We start from the raw sequence: 26,016 nt of genomic DNA on the forward strand, positions 1-26,016 counted from the left end.
ACAAATTTACAACCACATAAAGTGTATCTATGGTTGCTGTCAACTCCTCTCACAGCCTCCGATGCCATTGACGACACACACACACACACACACACACACACACACGCGCGCACACGCGCACACACACACACACACACACACATCATTACGCTATAGAAACCCATGTTGACAACAGAGTCAAGCTTTCAGACTACAATATGGAAGCAAACCACTTGTAGAGAAAATGACTCCAGTAATCAGTGTAGCTGTATTGTAGTACTTTTATATCTACACCAGAACACTTAGGCATGAACATACATTAATAATAGTAGTGGAATAAAAGTGTCCTGTAAAATCCATTATCTCACAACTTCTACAACCCATTTCTACAGAAATATTAGCACTGTATGTGGTCTGCTAAAACATCTGCTAAATGATCTACATTGGTCTGCATGGTGGGAGTGGGTGGCTGTGCGTGTGTGTGTGTGAGTGTGTGTGTGTGTGTGTGTGTGTGTGTGTGTGTGTGTGTGTGAGGTAGACTCTGGGCGTAGGAAACAGAGTCAAGCAGCCCATAAATGGGCTACATTGGTCTGCTAAATGGGCTACATTGGTCTGCATGGTGGGAGTGGGTGGCTGTGCGTGTGTGTGTGTGTGTGTGTGTGTGTGTGTGTGTGTGTGTGTGTGTGTGTGTGTGTGTGTGTGTGTGTGTGTGTGTGTGTGTGTGTGTGTGTGTGTGTGTGTGTGTGAGGTAGACTCTGGGCGTAGGAAACAGAGTCAAGCAGCCCATACGACTGGAGGATCCACGTGGGTGGGTGAACACATGTGGTCTGCTGGATTAGGAAGTGGTAGGCCACATCTTTTTATTATGGAGATGTCTCTGTAATCCCCCTCTCTCTCTTGGGAGTGGGGAGGCCCTCTAACTTTCCTCCCCGGCCCTCAGTCGCCTCCTCATCACTCCCTCAAACACACGCACACACACACACCACAAAAACTCACCCTAGAGTCTATAATAATTAGCATCAGGACCAACCAGAAGGTATTTTCTGCAACAAAACCTCAGATTTTTTTAGTCACCATTGAGCGGACATGTTCCGTAATATCATGTTCTGCCCAAGTAGGCCAAAGCCCAGGAACCCCTGAAGAACTCCCTGCTTTGATTAAATATCACTTCACTCCTTATTTTTTATCTCTGGTGTCATTGTCATCGTTGCAGCGGTGGAGTGGTACATCCTCCTAGTCTTAGGCCAGCATCCCAACATGGAACCCTATTCCCTTCATAGTGCACTACTTTTGGCCAGAGTCCTATGGGAGCTCTGGTCAAAAGTAGTGCACACTGCCCTAACCCATCTGGACAAGAGGAATAACTATGTGAGAATGCTGTTCATCGACTACAGCTCGGCATTTAACACCATAATGCCCTCCAAGCTCGTCATCAAGCTCGAGACCCTGGGTCTCGACCCCGCCCTGTGCAACTGGGTACTGGACTTCCTGACGGGCCGCCCCCCAGGTGGTGAGGGTAGGCAACAACATTTCCACCCCGCTGATCAACAACACTGGGGCCCCACAAGGGTGCGTTCTGAGCCCTCTCCTGTACTCCCTGTTCACCCACGACTGCGTGGCCACGCACGCCTCCAACTCAATCATCAAGTTTGCGGACGACACAACAGTGGTAGGCTTGATTACCAACAACGATGAGACGGCCTACAGGGAGGAGGTGAGGGCCCTCGGAGTGTGGTGTCAGGAAAATAACCTCACACTCAACGTCAACAAAACCGAGGAGATGATTGTGGACTTCAGGAAACAGCAGAGGGAACACCCCCCTATCCACATCGATGGAACAGTAGTGGAGAGGGTAGTAAGTTCCTCGGCGTACACATCACAGACAAACTGAATTGGTCCACCCACACAGACAGCATCGTGAAGAAGGCGCAGCAGCGCCTCTTCAACCTCAGGAGGCTGAAGAAATTTGGCTTGTCACCAAAATCACTCACAAACTTCTACAGATGCACAATAGAGAGCATCCTGTCGGGCTGTATCACCGCCTGGTACGGTAACTGCTCCGCCCACAACCGTAAGGCTCTCCAGAGGGTAGTGAGGTCTGCACAACGCATCACCGAGGGCAAACTACCTGCCCTCCAGGACACCTACACCACCCGATGTCACAGGAAGGCCATAAAGATCATCAAGGACAACAACCACCCGAGCCACTGCCTGTTCACCCCGCTATCATCCAGAAGGCGAGGTCAGTACAGGTGCATCAAAGCTGGGACCGAGAGACTGAAAAACAGCTTCTATCTCAAGGCCATCAGACTGTTAAACAGCCACCACTAACGTTGAGTGGCTGCTGCCAACACACTGACTCAACTCCAGCCACTTTAATAATGGGAATTGATGGAAAATGATGTAAAATATATCACTAGCCACTTTAAACAATGCTACTTAATATAATGTTTACATATCCTACATTATTAATCTCATTTGTATACGTATATACTGTACTCTATATCATCTACTGCATCTTTATGTAATACATGTATCACTAGCCACTTAACTATGCCACTTTGTTTACATACTCATCTCATATGTATATACTGCACTCAATACCATCTACTGTATCTTGCCTATGCCGTTCTGTACCATCACTCATTCATATATCTTTATGTACATATTCTTTATCCCCTTACACTTGTGTCTATAAGGTAGTAGTTTTGGAATTGTTAGCTAGATTACTTGCATTTCGCTACACTCGCATTAACATCTGCTAACCATGTGTATGTGACAAATAACATTTTATTTTATTTTATTTTATTTATTTAGGAAATAGGGTACCATTTGGGACACTGGTGGCAGTAGCTCTACCCACATCCAGTTGTATCCGGCGGCCAGTTAAAACATGAATCAACTGGAGGGAAATACTGTAACTCTTTGTCAGATATTGGCAGGATACATTAAAAGACAAAGTGATGTGAAAACATTTTTATTTTGGCTCGGTTGAGACCCAAAACACAATTGTGAATCAGACTGTTGTTAAATATATAGACATATACATCACACGAATCCAGTATCTGTATCCTGTGGGGAACAGTTATAGGTCATATCAACCTAGATCAGACACTTTGTGAATACAGGCTCTGTACCCAACATATTTATAGACCTGGACCTGGGACTGATTTTACCTGGCAGTGGAAGACATACTCAGGTGTGTTCTTGTTAAACTTCATGTTCCAGACCAGAGCTACACCGTCAGGCTCGTGAGGAGCATCCTCGTTGTTGTTGTAGGACGCCACCAACAGCTCTGGGGACTGGGGAGGAAGAGGAGGGGGAGGAAGAGGAGAGGGGACAAGATCAAATAAAATGGAGAGATAGAGGAGCGGAAGGAAAGACGGAAAATTAAAGGAGGATCAGGGGAGGAGGAAGAGGATGGAGAGGAGGTAGAGGATGGAGAGGAGGAAGTCCCTGTGGCCAATAGAAACAGGGGTCAGAGGTCACTGGGTGATGTCATTGTAAGTGAGGTCAAATGGGGTTTTGAGAGGATGATGACATCATGAGAATGGCATGTGTTTGAAGAACAATGAGGAGTCACGTCCTGATTGACACCAAAGGCATTACTCCATGAGGCCATTAGCAGCCACATAGGCATGCATACACACACCATGTTCCTTCTACAGACCTCACAACAGATAGACACACACACGCACACACACACACACATTCTTACCCCTCCTTGTCATCCAGGTCTTGTCCGCTGTAGTTGAAGAAGATGTCTGATTCCTGAGCCAGGGCTCTCTCCATCACTCTGATGCTGCAGTCAAAGAAACTGAGGAACTCCTCTGATTTGAGGATCTGCTACTTCTCTTCCTCTGTCAGCTCCCTGCAGGGGTAGCCTGACACACACACACACACACACACACAGACATGAATACATACGCATGCAGGCACACAGACATACAAGTATGCAAAAGTATGCACGAACACACACACACACACACACACACACACACACACACACACACACACACACACACACACACACACACACACACACACACACACACACACAGGAAGAGGTCAAAATAGGTAAACAACAATATGCAGAGACACACACAACCCATACACAGCCATTTGTGGTAGCCTGAGTCACAAATAAATAAACACACAACACTCACACTCTTAGAAATATAACTATACACTTGTCATGCCAAACACCCACCCATTCCCAAACTACTACCCTGAACTGGCACTAAATACACGACAGTGAGTGCATACCCAAATAAACATGATTCAAACTCCACACACACAAAGACAACAGTCTGGTTGCAAATATATTCTGTCGATACACTACATCATTTAACAACTACAATAGTTCTAGATCATTACACCAAATCGCTGAAGTCACTTCCATCAAGCAGATAGTAAAGTCATCGATACAATAAACTACCTCATACTTCATAGTAGTAAATTACCAGCTGCAAAATAATTCACCTGGTAAATAAGAATAAGCAAAGTCCTCTGAGGTCCTCCTCCTCCCCTCTTCCCCTCCTCCTCCTCTTCCCCTCCCCCTCCTCCTCTTCCCCTCCTCTTCTCCTCCTCCTCCTCTTCCCCTCCCCCTCCTCCTCTTCCCCTCCTCCTCCTCCGCCCCTGTAATAATAGTGAGATGCTGTTTGTGATGTCCCTCTGCATGATGTCATTTTGTCTATCCCTATGCAGTCCCCATTACATGGCTGACTATTTGATCTCAAACCACTTGATTCTCTGGGTTCTGTTTCCGACAACTCAGAAGGATGACAAAGGGGTGATCAAAGTCAGGGTAGACTGGAACCCTGGGCGTGTGTAAGGGTGTGAGTGTGTCTCTCTGTGTGTTTAAACAGGGCATGGCCTCAACAAAGATGCATTCCACCCTCCTTTAGTGAAGTTATTTACTCCTTGCACCAGCTTCACCAAGAATGCCCTCTCCGTCCCCCTCTCTGCCCCCCTCTCCGTCCCTCTCTCCGCCCCCCTCTCAGTCCCTCTCTCCACCCCCCTCTCAGTCCCTCTCTCCGCCCCCCTGTCAGTCCCCCTCTCCGCACCCCTCTCCGTCCCCTCTCCGTCCCCCGCTCAGTCTCCTCCGTTGTCTTTGAAGTCCGACAGAGGGGTCAAGTGACACGTTTTTAATCAGGTCTGACCCTCAGTGCCACGGGCCGATAAGCTGGACCTCGGCCACAGAGATTGGCATCCGATACGCCAGCGGGCGTCACACGCGAGTGACCGCTCACTAACGCTTCAACGGCTTTGTTTAGTGACAGTTTGACTGGAGATGTGGGAGATGAAAAGGCGAGTGCTAGGCTGAGGCCGTCTCCCAAATCACACCCTATTCCCTTTATAGTTCACTATTTTTGACCAGGGTCCATAGGTCTCTGGTCAAAAGCCATGCACTACATAGGGAGCAGGGTGCCATTTAGGATGCAAACATTCCCTTCAGCTTAAACTAGAGTTGCCTTCAGCATTCCTTCATCTTTCCACATCTATACTGTAAATTATTTAATTACACCCAATCTCCCTCTTCTTACCCTCTTTCGTCTCCTTGCTGTCCTCCTCTTCATGCTGGTCAGATTCTGGACCAGGCTTCAGAGCGAGAGAGAGAGAGAGAGAGAGAGAGAGAAAGAAAGAAAAAGAGAAGTTGTAGGAGGGGGGAGAGAGAGAACGTGAGAGGTAGAGAGAGAGCGGTGGGAGATAGTGAGAGAGAAGGAGACAGTGATGGGCGGTAGAGAGAGAGAGAGAGAGAGAGAGAGAGAGAGAGAGAGAGAGAGAGAGAAGGTATAGGAGGGGGGAGAGAGAGAGGGAGAGAGAGGGAGAGAGAGAGAATGTATAGGAGGGGGAGAGAGAGAGGGAGAGAGAGGGAGAGAGAGAGAGAGAAAGAAAGAAAAAGAGAAGTTGTAGGAGGGGGGAGAGAGAGAACGTGAGAGGTAGAGAGAGAGCGGTGGGAGATAGTGAGAGAGAAGGAGACAGTGATGGGCGGTAGAGAGAGAGAGAGAGAGAGAGAGAGAGAGAGAGAGAGAGAGAGAGAGAGAGAGAGAGAGAGAGAGAGAGAGAGAGAGAGAGAGAGAGAACGTGAGAGGTAGAGAGAGAGCGGTGGGAGATAGTGAGAGAGAAGGAGACAGTGATGGGCGGTAGAGAGAGAGAGAGAGAGAGAGAGAGAGAGAGAGAGAGAGAGAGAGAAGGTATAGGAGGGGGGAGAGAGAGAGGGAGAGAGAGGGAGAGAGAGCGGTGGGAGATAGCGAGAGAGAAGGAGACAGTGCTGGGCGGTAGAGAGGGAGAGAGAGATAAAGAGGGATAGAGAGAGAGAGAGAGAGAGAGAGAGAGAGAGAGAGAGAGAGAGAGAGAGAGAGAGAGAGAGAAGGAAAGAGCAATGGGAGAGAGTGAAAGCCATGTCATGTTAATCGGCAACTGTTCCAAGCATCCCAAACAACATGACCAACCCCACTCCCTCTCAACATGATGACTAGTAACATGACCAACCCCACTCCCTCCCAACATGATGACTAGTAACATGACCAACCCCACTCCCTCTCAACATGATGACTAGTAACATGACCAACCCCACTCCCTCCTAACATGATGACTAGTAACATGACCAACCCCACTCCCTCTCAACATGATGACTAGTAACATGACCAACCCCACTCCCTCCTAACATGATGACTAGTAACATGACCAACCCCACTCCCTCTCAACATGATGACTAGTAACATGACCAACCCCACTCCCTCTCAACATGATGACTAGTAACATGACCAACCCCACTTCCTCTCAACATGATGACTAGTAACATGACCAACCCCACTCCCTCCCAACATGATGACTAGTAACATGACCAACCCCACTCCCTCTCAACATGATGACTAGTAACATGACCAACCCCACTCCCTCCTAACATGATGACTAGTAACATGACCAACCCCACTCCCTCTCAACATGATGACTAGTAACATGACCAACCCCACTCCCTCTCAACATGATGACTAGTAACATGACCAACCCCACTCCCTCCCAACATGATGACTAGTAACATGACCAACCCCACTCCCTCTCAACATGATGACTAGTAACATGACCAACCCCACTCCCTCCCAACATGATGAGTAGTAACATGACCAACCCCACTCCCTCCCAACATGATGACTAGTAACATGACCAACCCCACTCCCTCTCAACATGATGACTAGTAACATGACCAACCGCGCTCCCTCTCAACATGATGACTAGTAACATGACCAACCCCACTACCCCACTTCCCTCCCAACATGATTTATTTTATTTTACCTTTATTTAACCAGGTAGGCAAGTTGAGAACAAGTTCTCATTTACAATTGCGACCTGGCCAAGATAAAGCAAAGCAGTTCGACAGATACAACGACACAGAGTTACACATGGAGTAAAACAAACATACAGTCAATAATACAGTATAAACAAGTCTATATACAATGTGAGCAAATGAGGTGAGAAGGGAGGTAAAGGCAAAAAAGGCCATGGTGGCAAAGTAAATACAATATAGCAAGTAAAACACTGGAATGGTAGTTTTGCAATGGAAGAATGTGCAAAGTAGAAATAAAAAATAATGGGGTGCAAAGGAGCAAAATAAATAAATAAATTAAATACAGTTGGGAAAGAGATAGTTGTTTGGGCTAAATTATAGGTGGGCTATGTACAGGTGCAGTAATCTGTGAGCTGCTCTGACAGTTGGTGCTTAAAGCTAGTGAGGGAGATAAGTGTTTCCAGTTTCAGAGATTTTTGTAGTTCGTTCCAGTCATTGGCAGCAGAGAACTGGAAAGAGAGGCGGCCAAAGAAAGAATTGGTTTTGGGGGTGACTAGAGAGATATATCTGCTGGAGCGTGTGCTACAGGTGGGAGATGCTATGGTGACCAGCGAGCTGAGATAAGGGGGGACTTTACCTAGCAGGGTCTTGTAGATGACATGGAGCCAGTGGGTTTGGCGACGAGTATGAAGCGAGGGCCAGCCAACAAGAGCGTACAGGTCGCAATGGTGGGTAGTAAATGGGGCTTTGGTGACAAAACGGATTGCACTGTGATAGACTGCATCCAATTTGTTGAGTAGGGTATTGGAGGCTATTTTGTGAATGACATCGCCAAAGTCGAGGATTGGTAGGATGGTCAGTTTTACAAGGGTATGTTTGGCAGCATGAGTGAAGGATGCTTTGTGAAATATTTTGTGCTTTGCGAAATAGGAAGCCAATTCTAGATTTAACTTTGGATTGGAGATGTTTGATATGGGTCTGGAAGGAGAATTTACAGTCTAACCAGACACCTAAGTATTTGTAGTTGTCCACGTATTCTAAGTCAGAGCCGTCCAGAGTAGTGATGTTGGACAGGCGGGTAGGTGCAGGTAGCGATCGGTTGAAGAGCATGCATTTAATTTTACTTGTATTTAAGAGCAATTGGAGGCCACGGAAGGAGAGTTGTATGGCATTGAAGCTTGCCTGGAGGGTTGTTAACACAGTGTCCAAAGAAGGGCCGGAAGTATACAGAATTGTGTCGTCTGCGTAGAGGTGGATCAGAGACTCACCAGCAGCAAGAGCGACCTCATTGATGTATACAGAGAAGAGAGTCGGTCCAAGAATTGAACCCTGTGGCTCCCCCATAGAGACTGCCAGAGGTCCGGACAACAGACCCTCCGATTTGACACACTGAACTCTATCAGAGAAGTAGTTGGTGAACCAGACAAGGCAATCATTTGAGAAACCAAGGCTGTTGAGTCTGCCGATGAGGATGTGGTGATTGACAGAGTCGAAAGCCTTGGCCAGATCAATGAATACGGCTGCACAGTAATGTTTCTTATCGATGGCGGTTAAGATATCGTTTAGGACCTTGAGCGTGGCTGAGGTGCACCCATGACCAGCTCTGAAACCAGATTGCATAGCATAGAGAAGGTATGGTGAGATTCGAAATGGTCGGTAATCTGTTTGTTGACTTGGCTTTCGAAGACCTTAGAAAGGCATGGTAGGATAGATATAGGTCTGTAGCAGTTTGGGTCAAGAGTGTCCCCATCTTTGAAGAGGGGGATGACCGCAGCTGCTTTCCAATCTTTGGGAATCTCAGACGACACGAAAGAGAGGTTGAACAGGCTAGTAATAGGGGTGGCAACAATTTCGGCAGATAATTTGAGAAAGAAAGGGTCCAGATTGTCTAGCCCGGCTGATTTGTAGGGGTCCAGATTTTGCAGCTCTTTCAGAACATCAGCTGAATGGATTTGGGAGAAGGAGAAATGGGGAAGGCTTGGGCGAGTTGCTGTTGGGGGTGCAGTGCTGTTGACAGGGGTAGGAGTAGCCAGGTGGAAAGCATGGCCAGCAGTAGAAAAATGCTTATTGAAATTTTCAATTATGATGGATTTATCAGTGGTGACAGTGTTTCCTATCTTCAGTGCAGTGGGCAGCTGGGAGGAGGTGTTCTTATTCTCCATGGACTTTACAGTGTCCCAGAACTTTTTTGAGTTAGTGTTGCAAGAAGCAAATTTCTGCTTGAAAAAGCTAGCCTTGGCTTTTCTAACTGCCTGTGTATAATGGTTTCTAGCTTCCCTGAACAGCTGCATATCACGGGGGCTGTTCGATGCTAATGCAGAACGCCATAGGATGTTTTTGTGTTGGTTAAGGGCAGTCAGGTCTGGGGAGAACCAAGGGCTATATCTGTTCCTGGTTCAAAATTTCTTGAATGGGGCATGTTTATTTAAGATGGTTAGGAAGGCATTTAAAAAAAATAAAAATATCCAGGCATCCTCTACTGACGGGATGAGGTCAATATCCTTCCAGGATACCCCGGCCAGGTCGATTAGAAAGGCCTGCTCGCTGAAGTGTTTCAGGGAGCGTTTTACAGTGATGAGAGGAGGTTGTTTGACCGCTGACCCATTACGGATGCAGGCAATGAGGCAGTGATCGCTGAGATCGTGGTTGAAGACAGCAGAGGTGTATTTAGAGGGGAAGTTGGTTAGGATGATTCCTATGAGGGTGCCCGTGTTTAAGGCTTTGGGGAGGTACCTGGTAGGTTAATTGATAATTTGTGTGAGATTGAAGGCATCAAGTTTAGATTGTAGGATGGCTGGGGTGTTAAGCATGTTCCAGTTTAGGTCGCCTAGCAGCACGAGCTCTGAAGATAGATGGGGGGCAATCAGTTCACATATGGTGTCCAGAGCACAGCTGGGGGCAGAGGGTGGTCTATAGCAGGCGGCAACGGTGAGAGACTTGTTTTTAGAGAGGTGGATTTTTAAAAGTAGAAGTTCAAATTGTTTGGGTACAGACCTGGATAGTAGGACAGAACTCTGCAGGCTATCTTTGCAGTAGATTGCAACACCTCCCCCTTTGGCAGTTCTATCTTGTCTGAAAATGTTGTAGTTTGGAATTAAAATGTCTGGTGGTCTTCCTAAGCCAGGATTCAGACACAGCTAGAACATCCGGGTTGGCAGAGTGTGCTAAAGCAGTGAATAGAACAAACTTAGGGAGGAGGCTTCTAATGTTAACATGCACGAAACCAAGGCTATTACGGTTACAGAAGTCATCAAAAGAGAGCGCCTGGGGAATAGGAGTGGAGCTAGGCACTGCAGGGCCTGGATTCACCTCTACATCGCCAGAGGAACATAGGAGGAGTAGAATAAGGGTGCGGCTAAAAGCAATAAGAATTGGTCGTCTAGAACGTCTGGAACAGAGAGTAAAAGGAGGTTTCTGGGGGCGATAAAATAGCATCAAGGTATAATGTACAGACAAAGGTAAGGTAGGATGTGAATACAGTGGAGGTAAACCTAGGTATTGAGTGATGAAGAGAGAGATATTGTCTCTAGAAACATCATTGAAACCAGGAGATGTCATTGCATGTGTGGGTGGTGGAACTAATAGGTTGGATAAGGTATAGTGAGCAGGACTAGAGGCTCTACAGTGAAATAAGCCAATAAACACTAACCAGAACAGCAATGGACAAGACATATTGACATTAAGGAGAGGCATGCTTAGTCGAGTGATCAAAAGGGTCCAGTGAGTGGAGAGGTTGGTTGAGGGTCACGGCGATTTAGACAGCTAGCCAGGCCATCGGTAGCAAGGTAGCATAGGATGGAGGTCTGTTGTTAGCCACCTCTTGCGTTCGGTCAGTAGATTAGTGGGGTTCCGTGTGGTAGAGGGGATTAATCCAAATCACACAACAACAACAAAAATAAGAACAATAGATGTAGTTATAGAGGCCCGAGAAGAAAACATAATAATAATAAAAATAAATAAATTGTCCGATTGTCTATTCAGATAGCAGCCGGTAAGACAGCTAACGGTTAGCGGGCCGCAGATGGGCGTTCAGGTAACGTCGCGACGGAGGAGCCAGCCGGATCTCCTTCAGGTAGATAACGTCGGCAGTCCAGTTGTGAAGGCCCGGTGGGGCTCCGCGTAGGCAGTAAAACGGGTCCGGATAGGTGACTGCAGCCCAGGAGTGAATGATGGAACTCAGGAGTGATTGACGGAGCTGGCTAGCACCGGAACAATCGATGTTTGCTCCGGAATCGACGAAAGCCGACTGTCACACGGATAGCAGCTAGCTAGCTGTGAGATCCGGGTATGAATGTCCAGAGAGCAGTTGAAATCCAGGGACATGGAGAGAAAAATTGGTCCGGTATGTTCCGAGCCGCGCTGCGCCGTACAAAATTGGCGATAGATTTTCGATAGATTTTCGAGCTAAAGGATAGCTGATGACCACAAACCGTGGTTAGCTGAATACTAACGATTTGCCAGTAAAGAAGCTAACTAGCTTCTGATTAGCTTCTGGATTAGCTTCTGGGCTAGCTCCTGGCTAGCTTCTGGCTAGTTTCTGGCTAGCTTCTTGGAGTTTCTGGCTAGCTTCTTGGAGGATTACAGATCTGAGGTAAATAATACTTTTTTATAAATATAAATTGGTGAGGCTGGTTGCAGGAGAGTGTTTAGAAGATGAGTTGATGGAAAATAAAAATAAAATGTATGTGAAAAAAGTTGTAAATATATATATATACAGGACACGACAAGACGAGGACAAAAGACGTCTGAACTGCTATGCGATCTTGGAGTGAAAGATGATGACTAGTAACATGACCAACCCCACTCCCTCTTAACATGATGACTAGTAACATGACCAACCCCACTCCCTCCCAACATGATGACTAGTAACATGACCAACTCCACTCCCTCTCAACATGATGACTAGTAAGTAACATGACCAACCCCACTCCCTCCTAACATGATGACTAGTAACATGACCAACCCCACTCCCCTCTCATCACACAGGCCTTGAACCACATGGCCTGCACATGTGACTCCTCATTCCTCATCAGAGATTAAGTTAACACACACAGCAGGAAGCGCCTCTGAGTGGTCGTGCATGCTCTTGACTCTGTTCTGACCTCTGACCTTGAGATCCAACGAACTCCTCTCACACTCCACCCTAACCTCGACCCTGTAATTATCCCTGACTCCCCCCGTTGAAGGGGGCAACAGAGGGGGTAACATCCACAGGCACCTGCCATTCTCCCCATTCGCCCCCTCTGCCTGCCTCCTTCCCGTCCCTCCCTCCTCCAGGCATGTGTTGGTAACCCCCTCTTCCCTCGCTCATCACCCTGGAAACAGATGGTGAGAAGGCCTCAAAAGACCCCTTAACACTCCACCAGACACCTGTGGTTGCAAACGCGCAAACACACACACTATCTGCACGCTCACACACACCCGAATCCTCAGTGGGCTCGTTGTCACGTTGACCCCTGGGTCGGAGGTTAACTGGGTAGGGGTTGCGATGACAGTGGGCACCCAGTTCACAGGAGGAAGTGCTTCCATCTCACCAGACGTGTCACGTCTCACACGCTCAACTCAACACCAGTGTCGTTTGTTTTCAGGGGTGAGTGAGTGACTAAGTGAGTTAGTGTGAGTGTGTGTATGACACAGTTTGAGTACGCCCTAAGGCCTATTAAAATCCCTGGCTCAAGAGCCTTGTTGACACCAAAATGTGGGCCTACTGCTTGTTACCTCTGCTGCCCTGAACCTTCTAAACTTTTTTTTATAAATAAATAATATAATAAATAAATATGATAACTGTGATTCCAAACACCAAAGATTACATATGATAACTGTGATTAAATTTACTCCTCAGCCTGAGTTGTCCCTACTTGCGCCAGCAAATAGCTAGCTTTTTGCAATGCGCTGACTGGTAAGACGCTTCGGGAGGACCAGTCACGTGCACTAGCAAGGCAGAGGTACCGAGTTTGCGTAAAGTATTGGCTGAATCGGAAGGAAGTGGTACTCGCTAAGCAAGCAGCGTGATGTTCTTTACAGTGGTGCCGTGACCCGGATCTACAGTTGCGCTCAGCTCAACACTGGGATCGATGTTGAGGAAGTGTGAGGGGTGAGTGTATCACATGGGAATGTGTGAAACTTTCTCCTCAGCCTGAAGTGTCCCTACTTGCGCCAGCAAATGGCTAGCTTTTAGTGTGGCGCCTACTGGTGAGACACTTCAGGAGGGCAGTCACGTTTGTTAGCAAGGCAGTGTTCACGCCAGGTATGGACGGAATTGGGAGGAAGTGGAACTTGCTAAGCAAGCAGCGTGACGTCCTTTACATTAGCATGTACTAGATGTACGGACTGGACTGATGGTTCAACTCTCTAACCTGTGAAGAGACCATGCAGTTGCCATAATAACAACCTCCAGGACTTCCCTCTACCTTCTTCTTTCCGTAGGCCCAATAGTCCATCCTCCACCATATCCTCTCTATAGGGCGCGTCTCTAATGGCACTCTATTCCCATAGGGCCCTGGTCAAAAGTAGTGCACTATAGGGAATAGGGTGAGGGCTCTGGTCAAAAGTAGTGCACTATAGGGAATAGGGTGAGGGCTCTGGTCAAAAGTTGTGCACTATAGGGAATAGGGTGAGGGCTCTGGTCAAAAGTAGTGCACTATAGGGAATAGGGTGAGGGCTCTGGTCAAAAGTAGTGCACTATAGGGAATAGGGTGAGGGCTCTGGTCAAAAGTAGTGCACTATAGGGAATAGGGTGAGGGCTCTGGTCAAAAGTAGTGCACTATAGGGAATAGGGTGAGGGCTCTGGTCAAAAGTAGTGCACTATAGGGAATAGGGTGAGGGCTCTGGTCAAAAGTAGTGCACTATAGGGAATAGGGTGAGGGCTCTGGTCAAAAGTAGTGCACTATAGGGAATAGGGTGAGGGCTCTGGTCAAAAGTAGTGCACTATAGGGAATAGGGTGAGGACTCTGGTCAAAAGTAGTGCACTATAGGGAATAGGATGCTATTTGATATGCAGCCAGTCATCTGCTCCCAAGAAAAAAACATGTCAGAGTGAGGATGAAGGATGAGGATGGACCACTGATGCATCAGGGTCGGGTCCAACGGTGTGGTTTCTAGCTGAATGTGAGTTGCTCTCAGCCAAACAGCATCAACCCAACAGGGACCAGAGAGGGGAGGCCAGGGAGGCACGCCTAGACAGGCAGCCAGCCAAGCAGTCAGTTAGCCAGCCAAGCAGTCAGTCAGCCAGCCAGCCATGCAGTCAGTCAGTCAGCCAGCCAAGCAGTCAGTCAACCAGCCAGCCAAGCAGTCAGTAAGCCGAGCAGTCAGTTAGCCAGCCAAGCAGTCAGTTAGCCAGCCAAGCAGTCAGTCAGCCAAGCCAACCAGTCAGTCAGTCAGTCAACCAGTCAGTCAGTCAGTCAAGCCAACTAGTCAGTCAGTCAAGCCAACTAGTCAGTCAGTCAGTCAAGTGAACTAGTCAGTCAAGGCAACCAGTCAGTCAGCCACTCTGTCACATATGACAGCCAGGACAGACCGCCACCAACTGACCGACTCACAGGCGGCTCTCTCTCAATTCGTCCTCTGTTTTTCCCTTTTGGTGGAGAGGTGTCCCACCACCACAGCCCCTTTAGTGGGAGGGAGACCGGACGGGGTGTCGTCCCTTTGGGGTTATGATGGCGAATGGAGGGTAACAGAGAGCGAGAGAGGAAGAGAGAGCAAGAGCGATAGAGAGGGACTGCATGGCCAACATCCCTGGGGTCTGTTGTGGGGAGAGGAGAGGGATTCGCTCCCAACCAAAACCCACTTTTGTGCTCAGGCACAACCTGACCTTACATGACCAGGACCGTGGTTGGAATGTGTGGTCATGGGAGGATGGTGCAGAGCTGTGCGACCATACTGCAGAGCGGTTTGACTGACAACAGCTGACCACAGAGACTGGAGCGAGGATTCAGTGATTCATAGCCATGTGACATGAGGCTTAACGACTGAAAACATCTTCCCATATGAAGGTACAGTACTGGAGATAGGTCAAAGGTCAAGGATGAAGCAAACAAATACAACTTTTCAGCTGCTCATTTTAATGGAGATTCTTTAAAGCCAAACCTTGCTCCTCTTCTAAAACTTAGACAAGGCTATAATGTGGCATGTTGCACAAAAAATATAAAACACATACTCACCCACCCACCCACACAGATACACATCCACAGATACACACATCCACACACAGATACAGATACACATCCAAATACACACACAGATACACATCCACACAGATACACACATCCACACAGATACACACATATACACACAGATAGATACACATCCACACAGATACACACATCCACACAGATACACACACACATCCACACACAGATACAGATACACATCCAAATACACACACAGATACACATCCACACAGATACACACATCCACACAGATACACACATATACACACAGATAGATACACATCCACACAGATACACATCCACACAGATACACACATCCACACAGATACACACACACATCCACACACAGATACACATCCACACAGATACACACATCCACACAGATACACACATATACACACAGATAGATACACATCCACACAGATACACACATCCACACAGATACACACACACATCCACACACAGATACACATCCACACACAGATACACATCCACACAGATACACACATCCACACAAAGCATCTTTATAATCCTGGAGCCTGGAGAGGTGAGAGAAAAAAAAGAACCAAAATGATCAAATGAAAACAGTCTCCCTCCCTCCCTCTACCATATCATTCCAGTCACGGGATGCTTTCCCGTTCCACCTGGTGCTTAATACTGCTCGGTACCAGCGGGAACACACATTAACCAGGATCCACCCAGCCACTGATAGCGGGGGGGCTGGCTTGATGAAACTTGGCTTGGGGGCTCCTGTGTCTCTCCCAACCCCCTGGGGTAATGACATCCTCCATATCCCTGACATATCTCGCTGCTCAATCTCCCTCCGCTTCCTTCCTCACGCTGGCCCAGTCAATTCCGCCCAGCCCAGCGGCACATAGACAGACAGGCATCTCCATAGACACCTATAAGCGTATAGGACACTCAGCTCAACTCTGACGGGGTAGGGGTCCTTCTGAGTCCTAAGACATTGACAGCCCACGCTCTCACCCCCCAGCCATGGAGTATTTATTATTTGGATTAGCTTGCGCGCTAGCAGGCTAATTACCAGCTTAATCATATGCTGGGGTTGAATGGGCCTAAGCTTTGTTAGCCATTATGTGTCTAACTCTGCAGTGAATTATCTCAGAGCTGAAATTGGCCAATCCATTATGGAGGGAGAGAAAATAAACAGTAATTCAACGGCACTGTAAGGATCTTAGGAGCTGGACTCTCTGTGGAGAGCTGTGTGTATTAGACTCTGATTCCCGCTGGCTGGATGGTTAAGTTGTAGCAGCTACATGTGAACAAAGTTACTATAGCATACAGGGGCTTAGGATAGTTAGATACGGCCCATGTTGTGCTGTAGTGAGAGCTTCCCTCAAGCTACAGATACTACAGCCATGCCACCGGGTATCACGGCATCAGACGTTTTAGAATGCGTCACAAATGGCATCCTATTCCATTTGTGGTGCACTACTTTTGACCAGGGCCCGTAGGGCTCAAGTCAAATGCAGTGCACTACTTAGGGAATTGGGTGAAATTTGGGACTTAGCCTTAGAATATATTCCAACGGGTAGCTAGAAAGAGATCAAGGATCCCCTTTTATTATGTGTTGGCATGATGCTGAAATGTGCCAGCTCACGCTCATCGCTGGGAGAATGAAGGCTGGTGTGGGTTGGCCTGCCTGCCTGTCTGCCTGCCTGTCTGTCTGTCTGCCTGTCTGTCTGTCTGTCTGTCTGTCTGTCTGTCTGTCTGTCTGTCTGTCTGTCTGTCTGTCTGTCTGTCTGTCTGCCTGCCTGCCTGCCTGCCTGCCTGCCTGCCTGCCTGCCTGCCTGCCTGCCTGCCTGTCTGTCTGTCTGTCTGTCTGTCTGTCTGCCTGCCTGCCTGCCTGCCTGCCTACCTGTGTGACTTGGAGAGGGTCCAGTGCTGTGTTCGAGGCCGTGCCAGGGCCTGTACATTCGCTGACAGATGAGTGTTGGCATCTAGTGCATCCTGTGACACACAGAGATGAAAGGGCGGGAGCACACACACACACAATAACACAAACACACACACACACACACACACACACACACACACACACACACACACACACACACACACACACACACACACACAATAACACAAACACACACACACACAATAACACACACACACACACACACACACACAATAACACAAACAAACAAAGAAATACACACACAGGACAAGGTGGCTTGGTTTATTGGGCCAAGCTGCTGGGCCCTGTCCTCCGTAGAGAGGTGTCCTCCTTAGAGAGTGTGGATGTGTAGTATGGGGGAAAAGGGAGAGATAAGGACAAGAGTGGTAGCATCCCACGCACTGGGAATAACCCTTTAAATGGGAGCGAACACACACACAAACACAATTTTTGGGAACTAACAATTGATTCCCAGTCAAGATCCTATGTTCCTTAACCCCTAACCCTAACCCTTAACCCTAAATCTTAACCCCTCAGATTTTTTGGTTGGTTTACTATTCTTGTGAGGACATCTGGCACACACACATAAACACACACACACACAATGTAAGGAGCGGGGTTCTCCTCAGAAGCTGTGTGTTGAGCAGTGTGTAGACCACAACACAGGCTCTGCACTGACGAGTAGGAGGAGGCGACGAGCACTTGAAAGAGTCCTCTAATGTGGTCCTGGCACGAAACCCCTGTTCTGTTCTGACTGAGACAAACGCCTGTCTGATATCACACTATACTCATACTCAGAGGTTGTGTGCCAAATGCCAACCTATTCCCTATAGTGCCCTACTTTGGACCACAACCCACAGCACTATATAAAGAATAGGGTGCCATTTGGGACACACATGAGTATGAGTAGGATAATAGCCTCAGACTCTTTACCACATCACATTCAACTGTCCAACTATTACAAATGGTCTGACCTGGGCTCTGTTACAGTGGGGGAATTCTACTAGTTTATTAACACCACCCAATGTGAACTCTGTGTGTGGAGTAAAATCTCTCAAGAGAGATTCAGTTATCAACAATACCTTCTTTTTTCACGTGTAAGTGGACACAATACCATTTCCTGTCAATTCTGAAATATATATTTTTGCTTTTGTACTGTTTTGTACTCCTGCAATGTAATCCTATGCATAATACAGGAAGCTCACAACCTGTGTGTGTGTCAGTGGGGAGGAAGGGGAGGACGGCTCATAATAATGTCTGTAATGGAGTCAATGGAGTGGTATCAACCACATGGAAACCACATCTTTGATGCCATTTCATTTACTCCATTCCAGCCATTATTATGAGATGTCCTCCCAACAGCAGCCTCCACTGGTGTGTGTGTGTGTGTGTGTGTGTGTGTGTGTGTGTGTGTGTGTGTGTGTGTGTGTGTGTGTGTGTGTGTGTGTGTGTGTGTGTGTGTGTGTGTGTGTTTGTGAGTGTTCACTCTGAGGGACAACATCATTGTTTTTATGTTGAAAATAAAAGCCAAGCTGTGAAGTAAACTATACACTACCTGCCCTCTCTGTAAATCCTCCTTATCACACATTGGGTGGGTGGCAGTGCTTTAGTTAACTTGGTAAAATCACTGTTCTCCTGCTCTGTGACATCTAACTCTGTGAAAAGAACATTCCTCTGGCTGTGTAATGGAAAAACTCTCAGTGATTTTGTTGTCCGTCCTCCATGGGCTGCCTGCAACATAGTCATTTGTCATCATCATGACAAATGGGCCAAATCCCAAATTACACCCTATTCCTTATATAGTGCACTACTGTTGACCATTGCCCATAGGGCTCTGATCAAAAGTAGTGCACTATATAAGGAATAGGGCGCCATGTGGGACACAGCCCTGAACCGATCGATCGCACTGTCTGTCCTTTTTCTACCAATCTGCAAAGTAGCGGTGCTACCTGTGAGCCTGTGGCTGCTCTGAGACCTGCCTCCTCCCCCGAGACGTACAGCTCTCCCTGGGGTCTGGAAATATTCAGCGAAAAGGAGATAAAACTATCTAAGATCCACTTTGAAAACATTCTCGGCCGCACTGGTAACGTTTCAGGAAATTCTTCAACATAAAAAATAAATACAGAGAGCTTCTCTTGCTTCTCATGTTGTCTGAATGTGTTCAGAGTACGGTTGCACATTTACCCAAAATAATTTAAAACCAATGGTATTCACTTAAGTTGATCCCTTATATTTAGGATTTTGTCATTCTAAGTTTTTATTTGTAAATCATCTTATTTTATAATTTTAAATATTTTACATGTGATAAGGCCACACAAAGTGCCAGAGATAATTAGAAGCACCTGTGAAAATCTAAAATACCCAAAAAGGCCACTTGATGTCGTCTGATAAAATTCTCCCCAAACATTTTAAGTTACCAAAATTCTGGCCATTTCCTGGTAAACTTCGAAAGATCCCTAGCAACCCTAGTTGAGAGTGGTGAAGTTCCCTAGCAACCCTTGTTCAGAGACATTCAAGAATTATTATTATTACATAAATAATTCTATTATGTCAACAATATTATTATTTTCATGTTGATGTGATTTGAATAAATAAAGATTGTACAATTACAAAAGTCGAAAAGGTGAATGATTAAAAAAACAAATACACTGCAAAGAATCATTTGACAAATAGTTAATTTGTCATTTAAAAATCCTGAAAACATTAAACAAAATGTTTTAGACAATGTGAATTAAAACCTAAAACGTGTGCAGGTTGTCCAACTCAAAAGTGTTGAAATAATATACTAGTACAATTCTTACAATTACCTTTCATTGAAGTTGTCTTTTTCTACCAGATCACTTAAAGGTCATAATGATGTGCTTCTTTTCAATGTACTGATGAACAATGATAAAGTCTTACAGGCAGACTAGACACCATAATTAAGGGTCTCCAGCAGTGTCTAGAGTTGGTCTCATAAAGTACATGTTTAATGGTGGGGGTAAAACAAGTAAACCATGCTGTACCCGGGTTCATTCTGTGTGTTTATACACTCAACTAGATGTCAGGAGAGGGCATGGTGAAATGGTTAAACCATGCTGTACCCGGGTTCATTCTGTGTGTTTATACACTCAACTAGATGTCAGGAGAGGGCATGGTGAAATGGTTAAACCATGCTGTACCCGGGTTCATTCTGTGTGTTTATACACTCAACTAGATGTCAGGAGAGGGCATGGTGAAATGGTTAAACCATGCTGTACCCGGGTTCATTCTGTGTGTTTATACACTCAACTAGATGTCAGGAGAGGGCATGGTGAAATGGTTAAACCATGCTGTACCCGGGTTCATTCTATGTGTTTATACACTCAACTAGATGTCAGGAGAGGGCATGGTGAAATGGTTAAACCATGCTGTACCCGGGTTCATTCTGTGTGTTTATACACTCAACTAGATGTCAGGAGAGGGCATGGTGAAATGGTTAAACCATGCTGTACCCGGGTTCATTCTGTGTGTTTATACACTCAACTAGATGTCAGGAGAGGGCATGGTGAAATGGTTAAACCATGCTGTACCCGGGTTCATTCTGTGTGTTTATACACTCAACTAGATGTCAGGAGAGGGCATGGTGAAATGGTTAAACCATGCTGTACCCGGGTTCATTCTGTGTGTTTATACACTCAACTAGATGTCAGGAGAGGGCATGGTGAAATGGTTAAACCATGCTGTACCCGGGTTCATTCTGTGTGTTTATACACTCAACTAGATGTCAGAAGAGGGCATGGTGAAATGGTTAAACCATGCTGTACCCGGGTTCATTCTGTGTGTTTATACACTCAACTAGATGTCAGGAGAGGGCATGGTGAAATGGTTAAACCATGCTGTACCCGGGTTCATTCTGTGTGTTTATACACTCAACTAGATGTCAGAAGAGGGCATGGTGAAATGGTTAAACCATGCTGTACCCGGGTTCATTCTGTGTGTTTATACACTCAACTAGATGTCAGGAGAGGGCATGGTGAAATGGTTAAACCATGAATGGAGACAAATTTAATGAGACTATTGTTATGCATAATTCATTGATTATGATTATCCCGCAATACTTGTATCACAGTCAATTGACAACATTTATCCACACTATCTAAGAATATGGGTCATCGCTTAAATACTAACACAGAGAAACAGATACAGTCGTATTTCACTAAACAGCCTATCCTGCATACATTCTAACAACTCACAGCCTAATAACCAGGATGTCTTTATCAGGCCTTCCCTCTTCCTTCCCACACTGACAGTTTATTTATCTGTTATTTTACCAGGTAAGTTGACTGAGAACACATTCTCATTTGCAGCAACAACCTGGGGAATAGTTACAGGGGAGAGGAGAATGAGCCAATTGTAAACTGGGGATTATTAGGTGACTGTGATGGTTCGAGGGCCAGACTGGTAATTTAGCCAGGACACCAGGGTTAACACCCCTACTCTTACGATAAGTGCCATGGGATCTTTAATGACCTTAGAGAGTCAGGACACCCGTTTAACGTCCCATCCGAAAGACGGCACCCTACACAGGGCAGCGTCCCCAATCACTACCCTGGGGCATTGGGATATTTTTTTTAGACCAGAGGAAAGAGTGCCTCCTACTGGCCCTCCAACACCACTTCCAGCAGCATCTGGTCTCCCATTCAGGAACTGACAAGGACCAACCCTGCTTAGCTTCAGAAGCAAGCCAGCAGTGGTATGCAGGGTGGTATGCTGCTGGCAGTTCAGTAATAAACCTCCAGCATGCATCGCTAGGCATAGCGTCCTGGATGTAGCCTGGGTCTGGGACTCTTTCTGTGGGCTGAAGCTAGGCTTGTGGTGCCAGTGGACCTGGCAGGTTTCCAGAGCCGCATCTTTAGGAGAGCCATCACGCCACGCCACACCATGCTCCCAGGCAAGCAGGCAGCGAGTGGCCACAGCACATGATTAAAACTCATGACTTCAAACTTTCCAAGCCTCCCTCCTGTCACATCCAGCCAGTCAACCACGAGCTCAACAGCCATGAGCTCAACAGCCACGAGCTCAACAGCCACGAGCTCAACAGCCACAAGCTCAACAGCCATGAGCTCAACAACCACGAGCTCAACAGCCATGAGCTCAACAGCCACGAGCTCAACAGCCACGAGCTCAACAGCCACGAGCTCAACAACCACGAGCTCAACAGCCACGAGCTCAACAGCCACGAGCTCAACAGCCACGAGCTCAACAGCCACGAGCTCAACAGCCACGAGCTCAACAGCCACGAGCTCAACAACCACGAGCTCAACAGCCACGAGCTCAACAGCCACGAGCTCAACAGCCACGAGCTCAACAGCCACGAGCTCAACAGCCACGAGCTCAACAACCACGAGCTCAACAGCCATGAGCTCAACAACCACGAGCTCAACAGCCACGAGCTCAACAGACTTTTCAACACGTCTCTGGTTAGGAAAAAGAGCCTAAAGGCAGAATGTGTCATTTCAGGGACGTGGGTCCTACCTAGGATGTGTTGGAGGTACATATCTGCTATCTTCATTTGATCACTTGCGAAATGCAAACTTGTCGTGCATTCAGGGTTTAACAAGGCTTCTAAAGTCAGTAAATTCCACTTTAAAAATGTCAGACTTGATCTGCTCTAACGAGAAATGTATCAACTCCTACAAAAATGTCCATTAATTAGAATCCATATAATAATTCACATGTTTTGTTGCTGTAGGATTATTTTCCTGCTGTGGCGAACTGGTCAAATTAATATTGAATATCTGTATTTGGTCCCATCTGCAATTTGAATGAGTCAGACAGGGAGCTGCACCATTCATTGACTGTGTTACCATTAATGTGTGAAATTAGAGGCAGAAAAGAAAGTGAATGATATAGTCCTATGTTGATCAATTGGTGGAGCATGGTGCTTGCAATGCCAGGGTTGTGGGTTTGATTCCCATGAGGGACCAGTATGACTATGTATACACTCACAACTGTGATTGGCTCTGGGTAAGAGCATCTGATAAATAACAAACATGGAAATGATGAGCTCATTAAGACGGTAAACATAGAGAGATTGAAACTACAAACGAATGCAGATCGAGGAAAATAAAACCTTGGAGAGAAAACGTGCTTAAACAAACACACATTGACAACTGTATTTATCTAAGGGAAATTATATCTAAACAAAATGTGGTCTCATGATAATAACTTTATATTTGAAATGAATTACAAAACTGTTAGATCATATTACCATACTTCAACTTCAATTCAATGTGATTTACTGAAGAAAATGTGTTAGTTTGGAGCACAGTCAGGTCTATGTACTTAGAGTGCTCCCTGCTGGTCAAAGTAAGTACAGCACATTATGATTCTGCCAAAAAAGCCATCTTGGGACAGTCAAATTTCATTTCAACCAGCTGTAAAGTTATAAAAACGCGAGAATGATCTCAAGTTAAACTTTAAATTGACTGAGACTGTGATGTATTATGACTGTTTACGAATCTGTTAAATCCTATTGCTATGATTAGTTAAATACAAACGAAAAACATATTTCCCTTTTATTTTATGTGGAGTCTCAATCCAACTGAGTTGTTTAAATTATCATAAAAAAAGACACAAAATATCACTCTAGAATGAAAGGGGATAACATATACCTGTGTGTATCTTTTTATACAAGCAGCTGTCCACCCACCACAGTAAAATACATACCATCTAACAGATGCTTCATCTAAAGAGATGTACAGTTGCGCATATGTAAGTATTTTTTCGTCCCTGTCCTTGCCCGAACCAGGGTCCCTCTCAACACACCAACAACTGTAACCTATGAAGCAGGTCTCCTGAGAGAAACCCATCGCTCCACAAAAGCAGCAGCACTTGCAGAGCAAGGGAAACAACTACTTCAAGGTCTCGGAGCGAGTGACACCAACGATTGAAATGCAACTACCGTGCACCTCTATCTAGCTAGCCTTTCAAACCGGTCACACTTCCATCCATTTTCATATGGGTGACCCCAGCAGGAAAAGAATCCATGACAACTGGCAGAGAATGGAGTAGAGAGAGATAATGAAGTATAGAGAATGGAGAAGAGAGAGAGAATGAGGTAGAGAGAATGGGATAGAGGGAATAGAGTAGACAGAGAGAGCTAATGAAGTACCGAGAATGGGATAGAGAGAATAGAGTAGACAGAGAGAGATAATGAAGTATAGAGAATGGAGAAGAGAGAGAGAATGAGGTAGAGATAATGAAGTAGAGAGAATGGGATAGAGAGAATAGAGTAGACAGAGAGAGATAATGAAGTACCGAGAATGGAGTATAGAGAGAGAGATAATGAAGTAGAGAGAATGAAGTAGAGAGAATGGGATAGAGGGAATAGAGTAGACAGAGAGAGATAATGAAGTACTGAGAATGGGATAGAGAGAATAGAGTAGACAGAGAGAGATAATGAAGTATAGAGAATGGAGAAGAGAGAGAGAATGAGATAGAGAGAATGAAGTAGAGAGAATGGGATAGAGAGAGAGAGATAATGAAGTAGAGAGAATGAAGTAGAGAGAATGGGATAGAGAGAATAGAGTAGACAGAGAGAGATAATGTAGTACCGAGAATGGGATAGAGAGAATAGAGTAGACAGAGAGATAATAATGACGTACCGAGAATGGAGTATAGAGAGAGAGATAATGAAGTAGAGAGAATGGAGTAGAGAGAGAGAGATAATGAAGTAGAGAGAATGAAGTAGAGAGAATGGAGTAGAGAGAGAGATAATAAAGTATAGAGAATGGAGTAGAGAGAGAGATAATGAGGTAGAGAGAATGAAGTAGAGAGAATGGAGTACAGAGAGAGAGAGATAATGAAGTAGAGAGAATGGAGTAGAGAGAGAGCGATAATGAAGTGTAGAGAATGGAGTAGAGAGAGAGAGATAATGAGGTAGAGAGAATGGAGTAGAGAGAATGGAGTACAGAGAGAGAGATAATAAAGTATAGAGAATAGAGTAGAGAGAGATAACAGAATGAAAACAAGAGAAAGTAATAGACAAGAGGAGAAGTGGTGGAGAGGAGCGAGAGAGAAACAACTACTTCAAGGTATAAGGGTGGTTGAAATGCTACTAGCGTGCACCGCTATCTAGCTAACCCTTTCACACCGGTCACACTTGCATCCATTTTCATATGAGTGGCCCCAGCAGGAATAGAATCCATGACAACTGGCAGTAAAGAGGGGAACATAGAAAACAACATTAGTAAAGAATCACTAATTTCTTAAAGCAGTCAAACCAAATGGGAGCTGAAGAGGTCTACATAGAAACACAGACCGTCCATGCCCAGCACAGCATTCACTTCACACTCACTGTTGTTTAACACAATAACATGCAACGAAGGGGGAGGGAAATATGTTGAAATTCAAGGTCAATATAAAGAGAAGGTAAGAAAATAAGTAACTGTATTCCATCGCTTTTCAAGCACACATCAGATGGCAAATATTACTACAGTGACTCCATGGACGGAAGCCATATTTGCCAAAGAAATAAAGCGAAAGAGATGAGAGAGAGAGAGGGCGAGAGAGAGAGAAAGCAAAAGAGATGAGAGAGAGAGAGAGAGAGAGAGAGAGAGAGAGAGAGAGAGGGCGAGAGAGAGAGGGCGGGAGAGAGAGAGAAAGCGAAAGAGATGAGAGAGAGATGGGAGACGAGA

The 26,016-nt window shown here is 46.0% G+C and overlaps 1 protein-coding gene across 1 annotated transcript in view; it reads right to left on the minus strand.

Annotated features, from left to right (window-relative positions):
- The window catches only part of LOC118940999 (cytoplasmic dynein 1 intermediate chain 1), a 117,691-nt gene that overhangs the window by 57,389 nt on the left and 34,286 nt on the right, over positions 1-26,016 (minus strand). The window contains 4 exon segments of the mRNA XM_036951073.1: positions 3,156-3,281; positions 3,589-3,863; positions 5,526-5,580; positions 12,782-12,792. Of these exon segments, the coding sequence (XP_036806968.1) occupies positions 3,156-3,281; positions 3,589-3,863; positions 5,526-5,580; positions 12,782-12,792 (467 nt within the window).

Source organism: Oncorhynchus mykiss, chromosome 18 (genome assembly GCF_013265735.2).
Source record: "Oncorhynchus mykiss isolate Arlee chromosome 18, USDA_OmykA_1.1, whole genome shotgun sequence".
Lineage (NCBI taxonomy): Eukaryota > Metazoa > Chordata > Actinopteri > Salmoniformes > Salmonidae > Oncorhynchus > Oncorhynchus mykiss.